Source organism: Bombina bombina, chromosome 4 (genome assembly GCF_027579735.1).
Source record: "Bombina bombina isolate aBomBom1 chromosome 4, aBomBom1.pri, whole genome shotgun sequence".
NCBI lineage: Eukaryota > Metazoa > Chordata > Amphibia > Anura > Bombinatoridae > Bombina > Bombina bombina.
This window is the reverse complement of record NC_069502.1, coordinates 95,554,787-95,566,699: the sequence shown is the minus strand read 5'-3', so window position 1 is coordinate 95,566,699 and position 11,913 is coordinate 95,554,787. Positions and strand designations below refer to the sequence as shown.

The following is an 11,913-nucleotide window of genomic DNA, read 5'->3' as shown; positions in this document are numbered from 1 at the left end:
ATACTCTAGCTGCTCAAAGCGCAAGTGGGGTTTGTATAATGTCAGCAATTAACAAATTGCGTCATTAACAGATAGTACAAGCACCTAAAGCTCTCTGAGTAAATGATGTGTTTAAAAAGCTCCTGAGCCTACCTATGTAATTTTTTCAATAAAGGATACCAAGAGAACAATGCAAATTAGATAATATAAATAAATTGGAAAGTTATTTAAAATGGTATGCTTTATCTGAATCACAAAAAGGAAAATGTTTTCCCATTTAATAAAATCATGGTAGGTCAGATTAATTATTCATGAATTATTTACTATATCTGCTCTTGTTTATTTAGATACACTTAAAGGAACATGAAACCCAACATTTTTCTTTCATGATTCAGGTAGAGCATGTCATTTCAAACAACTTTCCGATGTACGTGTACTATCAAAGTTTATTCATTCTTGTGGAATCCTTTGTTGAAAAGCAGGGAAGTAAGCTTAGGAGAGTGCACGTGTCTGGTCTACTTTATGGCAGCAGTTTTGCAAGATTGTTATACATTTGCAAGATCACTAATTGACAGCACTTTCTCCTGCTATGTAATGCTCCAGACATGTGCACCCTACCTACATAGGTATCTCTTCAACAAACAATACCATTTGAACAAAGCAAATTTAATAATAGAAGGAAATGGGAAACTTTTTTTAAATTGCATGCTCTTAATCATAAAATAAACATTTTTAGTTCCATGTGCCTTTAAACTTTTATTTCTAATAGATTATCATCATTATACACATCTGTTTTAACCAAAAACCCAATACATTTTGTAACCTTACAAGAAATAGGAAATATAGTTACCAAAGAATGATCCACAACATGGTTCTATTCTATATGTTTCCAGGGTATACCGGATTGAAGGCTCAAACCTGAAAAGACTTTATAAACTTAATTAACTTTTTTTGGTTTCAGTGATAATATTTGCAATTATTAAGTCAAGATTAGCAGGATACTTTCTTTTCTTTTTTTAGCAAAGGAGATGTGTCCCAGATGCAGTGGCCTTGCCAATAGCAACGATGCTAATGGCGTTCCACCGGATCTTTCTTTCATCACGCTCTCAAACGAGTTTTCAAAGCTGATTAATTCGACTAATTATGCACATCCAGTTAGTGAGAAAATTGAAAGCATCAAAGTGTAACACCAAGAACAGATATATCTGAGCTTAAAAAAAACGAAAGGAGGCATATGCTATTGTCATGAAAGCTGCCACTGTGCTTGAACTGAGCTTGTAATTCAGCAATGAGTCTCTAAATAATAAAAGTTTACATTATTAATAATAGTTCTTTTTTTAGCAAGTTCTAAATTATGCATTCTCATTTGTATTAAAATGCTAGAAGACACTTAAAGGGATATGAAACTCAAACGGCTAGATTACGAGTTTTTGTCCGTAAGGCTTGGGATGTTAACGAGCAGTTTATGCTCACCGCTCACCTACAAACAACGCTGGTATTACAGGTGTTTTTCAACCCGGCGTTAGCCTCTAAAAAGTGAGCATAGAGCATAATTTAGCTCCACATCTCACCTCAATACCAGCGCTGCTTACGGTAGCGGTGAGCTGGCTAAGCGTGCTCGTGCACGATTTGCCCATAGGAATCAATGGGGCAGAATCGGCTGAAAAAAAACCTAACACCTGCAAAAAAGCAGTGTTCAGCTCCTAACGCAGCCCCATTGATTCCTATGGGGAAATACTTTTTATGTCTACACCTAACACCCTAACATGAACCCCGAGTCTAAACATCCCTAATATTACACTTATTAACCCCTAATCTGCTCCCCCGACATTGCCGCCACCTGCATTTTATTATTAACCCCTAATCTGCCGCTCCAGACACCGTCGCCACCTACATTATACTTATGAACCCCTAATCTGCTGCCCCCAACATCGCCCACACCTACATACTATTTATCAACCCCTAATCTGCCGCCCCCAACGTTGCTGCAACTATATTAAATGTATTACCCACTAATCTGCCACCGCCAACGTCGCCGCCACTATAATAAAGTTATTAACCCCTAAACCTAAGTCTAACCCTAACACCCCCCTAACTTAAATATAATTACAATAAATATAAATAAAATAACTACAATTAACTAAATTATTCCTATTTAAAACTTAATACTCACCTATAAAATAAAACATAAGATAGCTACAATATAACTAATAGTTACATTGTAGCTAGCTTAGGGTTTATTTTAATTTTAAGGCAACTTTGTATTTATTTTAACTAGGTACAATAGTTATTAAATAGTTATTAACCTAGTTAAAATAAAGACCAATTGACCTGTAAAATAAAACCTAACCTAAGTTACAAATACACCTAACACTACACTATAATTAAATTAATTCCCTAAATTAACTACAATTAACTACAATTGAATTAAATAAAGTACAAAAAACCCAAACACTAAATTACAGAAAAAAAAATAAAATAATTACAAGAATTTTAAACTAATTACACCTAATCCCCCTAACAAAATAAAAAAGCCCCCCAAAATAATAAAAATCCCTACCCTACACTAAATTACAAATAGCCCTTAAAAGGGCTTTTTGCGGGGCATTGCCCTAAAGTAATCAGCTCTATTACCTGTAAAAAAATACAATACCCCCCCCACATTAAAACCCACCACCCACACACCCAACCCTACTCTAAAACCCACCCAATCCCCCCTTAATAAAACCTAACACTAACCCCTTGAAGATCACCCTACCTTGAGACGTCTTCACCCAGCCGGGCACAAGTGGTCCTCCAGAGGGGCAGAAGTCTTCATCCGATCCGAGCAGAAGAGGACCTCCAGACGGGCAGAAGTCTTCATCCAGGTGGCATCTTCTATCTTCATCCATCCGGAGCGTGTCCATCTTCAAGCCAGCCGACTCAGAGCATCCTCTTCTTCTGACAACTACCGACGAATGAAGGTTCCTTTAAATGACGTCATCCAAGATGGTGTCCCTTGAATTCCGATTGGCTGATAAGATTCTATCAGCCAATCGCGATTAAGGTAGGAAAAATCCTATTGGCTGATGCAATCAGCCAATAGAATTGAGTTTGCATTATATTGGCTGATTGGAACAGCCAATAGAATGCAAGCTCAATCCTATTGGCTGATTGGATCAGCCAAAAGGATTGAACTTCAATCCTATTGGATGATTGCATCAGCCAATAGGATTTTTCCTACCTTAATTCCGATTGGCTGATAGAATCCTATCAGCCAATCAGAATTCAAGGGACGCCATCTTGGATGATGTCATTTAAAGGAACCTTCATTCATCGGGAGTCGTCGGAAAAAGAGGATGCTCCGCGTCGGCTGGCTTGAAGATGGACCCGCTCCGCTCCGGATGGATGAAGATAGAAGATGCCGTCTGGATGAAGACTTCTGCCCATCTGGAGGTCATCTTCTGCCCGGATCGGATGAAGACTTCGGCCCCTCTGGAGGACCACTTGTGCCCGGCTGGGCGAAGACGTCTCAAGGTAGGTTGATCTTCAAGGGGTTAGTGTTAGGTTTTATAAAGGGGGGATTGGGTGGGTTTTAGAGTAGGGTTGGGTGTGTGGGTGGTGGGTTTTAATGTTGGGCGGTATTGTATTTTTTTTTTTACAGGTAAAAGAGCAATGCCCTGCAAAAAGCCCTTTAAAGGGCTATTTGCAATTTAGTATAGGGTAGGGATTTTTATTATTTTTTTTTATTTTAGTAGGAGTATTAGATTAGGTGTAAGTAGTTTAAAATTCTTGTAATTATTTTATTTTTTTCTGTAATTTAGTGGGGGTTTTTTTTCGTACTTTATTTAATTTAATTGTAGTTAATTTAGGAAATTATTTTAATTATAGTGTAGTGTTAGGTGTAATTGTAATTTAGGTTAGGTTTTATTTTACAGGTACTTTTGTCTTTATTTTAGCTAGGTAGTTTTTAAATAGTTAATAACTATTTAATAACTATTGTACCTAGTTAAAATAAATACAAAGTTGGCTGTAAAATAAAAATAAACCCTAAGCTAGCTACAATGTAATTATTAGTTATATTGTACTAGCTTATGGTTTATTTTATAGGTAAGTATTTAGTTTTAAATAGGAATAATTTATTTAATTGTAGTCATTTTATTTAGTTTTATTTAAACTATATTTAAGTTAGGGGGGTGTTAGGGTTAGGGTTAGACTTAGGTTTAAGGGTTAATACATTAAATATAGTTACGGCGACGTTGGGGGCGGCAGATTAGGGGTTAATAATTGTAGGTAGGTGTCGGCGATGTTAGAGACGGCAGATTAGGGGTTAATAAAATTTAACTAGTGTTTGTGAGGCGGGAGTGCGGCGGTTTAGGGGTTAATATATTTATTGAAGTGGCGGAGATGTCCAGTCGGCAGATTAGGGGTTAAAAACTTTAGTTAACTGTTTGCGATGTGGGGGGGGGCTCAGTTTAGGGGTTAATAGGTAGTTTATGGGTGTTAGTGTACTTTTTAGCACTTTAGTTAAGAGTTTTATGTTACGGCGTTAGCCCATAAAACTCTTAACTACTGACTTTTAAATGCGGTAGGAGTCTTGACAGGAGAGGCTGTACCGTTCACTTTCTCCAAGACTCATAATACCGACGTTAGGAAAATCCCATTAAAAAGATAGGATATGCAATTTACGTAAGGGGATTTGCGGTATGCTTGAGTCGCGGAAAAAATGTGAGCGGTACACCTGTACCTGCCAGACTCGTAATAACAGCGGGCGTTAAAAAGCAACATTGGGACCTCTCAACGCTGCTTTTTAAGGCTAACGCAAGACTTGTAATCTAGGTGTAAGTTTTTCTTTCATGAATTAGGTACAACATACAAATTTCCAGTTTACTTCTTTTATCAAATTTGCTTCATTCTTTTGTTATCATTTATTGAAGGAGCAGCAATGCACTACTGGTTTCTAACTGAACACATGAGTGAGCCAATGACAATATGTATATATATATATATATATGCAGCCACCAATCAGTAGCTAGAACCTAGGTTCTTTGCTGCTCCTGAGCTTACCTAGAGAAACCATTAAACAAGAGAAGGAAGCAAATTAAATAATAGTAGAAGATGAAAAGTTGTTTAACGTGTATGTTCTGTCTGAATCATCAATGTCTTTTTATGACTTTACTGTACCTTTAAATAAAAAACTAAAAGACTTTGGGAGTGTTGACAGCTCCTTCCCTTTCCTTTTTTTATCTGAAAGAGATTTCAGTTTAGAGATAAAAATAATTTAAAAAAAGAAGAACAGAAAAGAGACAGATGCGCCACATGGCCCAATATTGTTTGTTCAACACAATGGATATGGTCTAGTCGTGCCAAAAGCAAACTCACAGTTTAGGGAGCACTTCAATTAGTGCAATAGAAGCAGTCTGGGATCAATCACAGTCACCCAGCAGACCGACCTCTAGGATGGATGAGATTAATCTGTAGTGGATATATAAAGGACACAGAGGTGCTTATATGGCCTAGTACAGTTAGGACCCAAAATATATTACTATATTTAGGTAATATACTCACAATTGGTAAAGCATCTTCAGTGATGCTAGTCAGGCAAGATGGGATCAATGCAGTCACCCAACAGACTATGACAGGGTCCTCACAGGAGGCAAACAGCAGAGGTCCAAATAAGAGGCCAAAAAAATAGGTCCAGATAATGCACAAAAGCAAGTGTTTTATAAAAAAGTAATATTTACTAATAAAACCAAGTAAAAACAAGCGACGCATTTCTCAGCACACAGGCTGTTTCATCAGGCTTACAACATATAACTGAAACACTTGCTATTTATAACCAACATATGTATCAACTTTAATTGGACCCACCTGTTAGGGGGATGGCAAAAGGTAACTCCCTATGAGAGCACCCAATCATCATTTGCTATAATAGATGACATATGCAAATCACATTATAAATCATAACATTGCAAAAAAAGTGATGTTTACCAACAATACAAGTATATTCGTTTATTCATTTGTTTTCCCATCTTTGTGTTCTCATATGTCTTACTCCATCTAAAGGATTAATTATCTTGTTGGGCACCACTGACCAGTAAAATATTATGCGTAATATAGTTATACAGATTCTCTCTGTTAGTGGCTAAAGATTGAAATGATAATATATATCTCTGCAGCCTTATAGATATATTGACTTACTTGAAGTTAGTATTATGATATCGTGTGTCGATGACACATAATACTAACTTCAAGTAAGTCAATATATCTATAAGGCTGCAGAGATATATATTATCATTTCAATCTTTAGCCACTAACAGAGAGAATCTGTGTTACAGAAGCATTAGTTATTTTGTTGTGAAGAGCTTATTTCCCAGCAGCAATGCCTGAACCAGCAAGCCAGCGCCTAAGAAGGGCTCCAAGAAAACCGTAACAAGTTTCATTTCATAAAGAGTTAACTCTTTTTTTTCAGCTTTTAGAAACTATTGTCTAATCACCTCTGGAGCCAGACTGCTAATTGATAAGATGAACTTGTAAACTTGTTATCTTAAGTACTGTAATCCTATTGTGGCCTGTCAAAGGACAGTGCTCTCTATCTAAATGTGTGATGGGGGATTTTGTGCTTCCCCCCCTCTCCCCCTGGGAGTGCCTGTGTGCATGTAACCTTAATAAAAAGCAGGCTGGGCATCCCAGTCCTGAGTTCTTGTTTTGACCCTCAATCGCAGCGTTGACTCGTTTTTGTGGGCAGAAGGGTATCCTAGCTGTACTGCAGCTAAGGGAGATTATTCTATATTTGCGAGACTCATATAGAATACTATGGAAAGCAGCTTCTCCCCTCTTTAGCAATAGGGATCCAGGCTACTAAGCGGTCCATCTCTCAGCGAGACTAAGGGTAACCGTAACATTTGGCGGCAGCGGCGGGATTTTCCTGGATTTCCTAGGAGAGGTACAGAACGGATGGAGAGCGCTTACGAAAAATTGAAGCGTACAACCCTAAAGGATTTACTTGAAAGCAGAGGGGGGTACGCCAGCAACCGGCCGAGGAGAGAGCTGATCGCAGAATTGACCGAACTGGATCAGAGCTTCACAATGGCGGAAACACCGACCACAATTAGTGACGAAAAAACCAGGATTGTTCGGGAAAGGCTCTCATTATACGGGCCGAACCCCTCCATGGAATTGGTACAGCAGTTGATGGCGGAGGCGGACGAGGATATACGAGAGACTCGAGCCCACGAACTCAACCTAGCGAACGCACACCGCAATGCTGAAGCCCCGCAGGTAATCATCCCTGTCGAAAATGCTGGGAGGCCCAAGATACCCTATGCGGCATTTCGACCCTTCCTAGAGAGCGAGACAGGGATTGATGAATATTTGGCGGACTTCGAAAGGCAATGTGCCCTGCACCAGATTCCCAACAGAGAGTGGCCCACGATATTGTCTGGGAAACTATCCGGGCGAGCCCTGGAAGCCTTTCGTACTCTGGGTGCTGAGGAAGTGACACAGTATGAGCTAGTTAAGGAGACACTGTTGCGACGGTACGCTGTAACTCCGGACACGTATCGCCGACAGTTTCGGGGCACGGAAAAGAAGCCTAACGATACCCATATGGAATGGGCGCACCGAATGCGGAGAGCGGCAAATCACTGGCTGAGCGGAAGTAAAGCGGTGACTGGGGAGGAAATTTTACAATTGTTTCTCTTAGAACATTTTTATAATGGCATGGAACAGCAAGGGAAGGAATGGCTGCGAGACAGGCGGCCTTCTACCTTAGAAGAAGCAGCCAAATTGGCCGATGAACATTATGACTCCCGTCTTCACGAACCCATGAACTACCGAGCTCCAGCACGGGTCGAACCCAGAGAGGTTTACCGTGCACCCCCTCGTGCTGAATTCCGAGCCCCGGTGCCCACAGGGCCCGTCCGACACTCAGGACCACCCAATAACAGCTCTGAGCGTCCCAGACCGACTTGCCACCGATGCAAGCAACCAGGGCATTTCATGGCTAGCTGCCCCCTTAATACGCACCAGACACCCAGGAATTACAATGACCCCTCTGGGTCCTATCGTCCGGCCCGGGCCCTCTGTGTTAACCAAGAGGCCCCTATGGAGGGATATGTGGGGCCGCTTCACGAGGCAGACCCTGTATATGCTGCCTCAGATAACCGCCAGCACCATCGGCAGAGGGTATGGCTCGAGGGGCGATCTACCGAGGGATTGCGAGACACAGGGGCTACTATCACGCTGGTACAGAGTCATTTGGTGCCAGAGCACAAGCGATCCGGACAGACTGTGGCCGTTAGAGTGGCGGGGGGGGATGTGTACAAAATTCCAACAGCTAAAGTGCATCTTGATTGGGGAGCGGGAAAGGGGGCTGTGAACGTGGGCCTAATGGATAATTTACCTGCCGAAGTACTACTGGGCAACGATTTGGGCCCCATGACTTCTGCCTATGCTCCAGTATGCAACAACGAGGCGGACCCAGTGACTACACGGGCCCAAGCCCGGACGGAGCGAGAGCTTTCACCAGTGCGGGAGACACAGGTAAGACCTACCCCGACCTTGCCTGACAGGTTAGGCCCCATACCCTGGGACACCCCAGATGCTTTCGAGGCAGAGTCTAAGACTGACCCGACCTTACAAAAGTACCGGGAACGAGCAGAGACCGGAGGGGGCGGGGCAGATAACGAAACATTCTTATGGGAAAAAGGGAAACTATACCGCTGGACAGAGAAAAGGGGACAGCGTAGGCGACAGCTGGTAGTGCCCCACAAATACCGTCAAGAAATCCTCAAAATAGGCCACGACATCCCCTTAGCAGGCCACCTAGCCGTTACCCGTACCCTACACCGCATTACTCACACGTTCTTTTGGCCAGGGGTGCACGCTGACGTTAGAACTTACTGTAACACCTGCGATGTGTGTCAACGAGTAGGAAGGCGAGGCGATCACCCTAAAGCCCAGCTAGTAAATATGCCCATTGTAGAGGAACCCTTCAGCCGGGTTGCTATTGACCTAGTGGGACCACTGGCTACCCCTAGTCCCTCCGGTAAGCGATACATTCTTACCGTAGTGGACTACGCTACCAGGTACCCAGAGGCTGTCGCCCTATCCAACATACAAGCGGATACGGTAGCGAATGCACTAGTACAGGTGTTCTCCCGGGTAGGATTTCCAAAAGAAATCCTATCCGACCGAGGCACCCAATTTACGGCTGAATTGACCCAACAACTCTGGCAGGTTTGCAAAATTAAGTCCCTCCTAAGCTCCCCATACCACCCCCAGACGAACGGGCTGTGTGAGAGGTTCAATGGGACCCTCAAGCAAATGCTCAAGACGTTCACTCAGGAATACCGAGACTGGGAACGCTTCCTGCCGCACCTCCTATTTGCTTATCGGGAGGTGCCCCAGGAAACGACAGGGTTCTCTCCCTTCGAGTTGCTCTACGGAAGAAAGGTACGGGGACCCCTAAACCTGATCCGGGAGCACTGGGAGGGAGAGATGGAGGCTGACGGTGTCCCAATTGTGCCATACGTGCTGGAACTCAGGGACCGAATGGAGCAATTAGCCAAATCCGTGCGGGCTAATCTCCAGTTGGCCCAGAGAAGACAGAAAGTATGGTACGATCGGGGGGCCCGAAAGAGAATCTTCACCATAGGACAAAAGGTGTTAGTACTTAAGCCGGTGAAGACAGACAAATTGCAGGCGTCCTGGCAGGGTCCCTACCAGATCGTAGAGAAAAGGGGAGACACCACTTATGTGATAGCTAGCTGCCACGACAACAATCTTAGAAAGACATTCCATGTAAACATGCTCAAGGAATATTTTGAGCGACCAGAGAACGTGACGGCCGTATGTTGTTCCCCTCAGGAAGACCCCGACAGTTTACCCATTCCAGACCTATTAGAAAAGAGCCTCCCCACAGGTATAGTGGCGCAGGTTCAGATAGGGGACCGACTTAGCCCCCACTGAAAGGGAGCAGCTCAACCAACTCCTCCAGTCCAAACACCTCACCTTCTCCCCGAAGCCAGGGTACACTACTTTAACCACCCACCAGGTAGATACTCCGGGACAAGCTCCCTTGCGCCAGGCTCCGTACCGAATCCCCGAAGCAGTTAGGACAGGAATGAAGAAGGAGATCGATGAGATGCTCCAGCTCAGGGTAATTGAGCCCTCCGATAGTCCCTGGGCCTCCCCAGTTGTCTTGGTGCCCAAGAAAGATGGGACCACCCGGTTCTGCGTAGACTATCGGAGGCTCAATGAAAATACCGTGACGGACGCTTACCCTATGCCCAGGGTAGACGAGCTACTCGATCGTATAGCCAGGGGAAATTACCTGACCACTATTGACCTCTGCAAAGGTTACTGGCAGATTCCCCTGGCCCCGGAGGCTATCCCCAAGTCGGCATTCGTCACCCCCATTCGGCTTATATCAGTTTAGGGTAATGCCGTTTGGGATGAAGAATGCCCCAGCTACATTCCAGCGCTTGGTGGATAGGCTCCTGGATGGCTTCCAGAGTTTTGCTTGCGCCTACCTGGACGACATAGCGATCCACAGTGAGTCCTGGGAGGACCACTTAGCTCATGTGGGAATGGTTCTGGATCAGATCCGGGCTGCTGGCCTGACTCTGAAGCCAGAAAAATGCCACTTTGGGATGGCCGAGGTACAGTACCTGGGTCACCGGGTGGGGTGTGGAAAGCAGCGACCAGAGCCGGCCAAAATAGAAGCTGTCGCCAATTGGCCCACCCCCATCACTAAGACTCAGGTCCTAGCCTTCCTGGGCACGGCAGGGTACTATAGACGGTTCGTACCAGACTACAGCACACTTGCCAAACCCCTGACTGACTTGACCAAGAAGAACTTACCTCGACAGGTCCTGTGGTCTCCCCACTGTGAAACGGCTTTCCAGGCTCTCAAAAATGCTCTAATTAACGCTCCTGTCTTGGCGGCCCCAGCCCTTAACAAACGTTTTATCGTCCATACCGATGCTTCCATGTTCGGGCTGGGAGCCGTCCTCAGCCAAGTAGGCGAAGATGGAGGGGAGCATCCAGTTGCCTACATCAGCCGGAAGCTCCTGCCCCGCGAAGTCAGCTATGCAGCGGTCGAAAAGGAGTGTTTGGCTTTGGTGTGGGCATTAAAGAAATTGACTCCCTATTTATATGGTCAGGAGTTCACTCTGGTCACCGACCATAACCCGTTGGTGTGGCTGAACCGGGTCTCTGGAGATAACGGCAGGCTATTACGTTGGAGCTTATCGTTGCAAACCTTCAATTTCACCATTACTTACAGACCTGGGAAACAGAATGGCAACGCCGACGGGTTGTCCAGACAAACCGACCTCAGCCCCGCATAACCAGCGGTCTGGACAGCCTTAGTCTGCCCCGAAAAGGGGTCAGACCGTGTCTGCCAGAGTGTTCCACAGAAAGGGAGCAATGTTACAGAAGCATTAGTTATTTTGTTGTGAAGAGCTTATTTCCCAGCAGCAATGCCTGAACCAGCAAGCCAGCGCCTAAGAAGGGCTCCAAGAAAACCGTAACAAGTTTCATTTCATAAAGAGTTAACTCTTTTTTTTCAGCTTTTAGAAACTATTGTCTAATCACCTCTGGAGCCAGACTGCTAATTGATAAGATGAACTTGTAAACTTGTTATCTTAAGTACTGTAATCCTATTGTGGCCTGTCAAAGGACAGTGCTCTCTATCTAAATGTGTGATGGGGGATTTTGTGCTTCCCCCCCTCTCCCCCTGGGAGTGCCTGTGTGCATGTAACCTTAATAAAAAGCAGGCTGGGCATCCCAGTCCTGAGTTCTTGTTTTGACCCTCAATCGCAGCGTTGACTCGTTTTTGTGGGCAGAAGGGTATCCTAGCTGTACTGCAGCTAAGGGAGATTATTCTATATTTGCGAGACTCATATAGAATACTATGGAAAGCAGCTTCTCCCCTCTTTAGCAATAGGG

General features: G+C 44.0%; 1 protein-coding gene across 1 annotated transcript in view; it reads right to left on the bottom strand.

Annotated features, from left to right (window-relative positions):
- The window catches only part of PKHD1 (PKHD1 ciliary IPT domain containing fibrocystin/polyductin), a 1,710,134-nt gene that overhangs the window by 1,268,335 nt on the left and 429,886 nt on the right, over positions 1-11,913 (bottom strand). Inside the window, exon 32 of the mRNA XM_053709557.1 lies at positions 830-897. Coding sequence (XP_053565532.1) covers positions 830-897 — 68 coding nt within the window. The remainder of the gene's footprint in view (positions 1-829; positions 898-11,913) is intronic.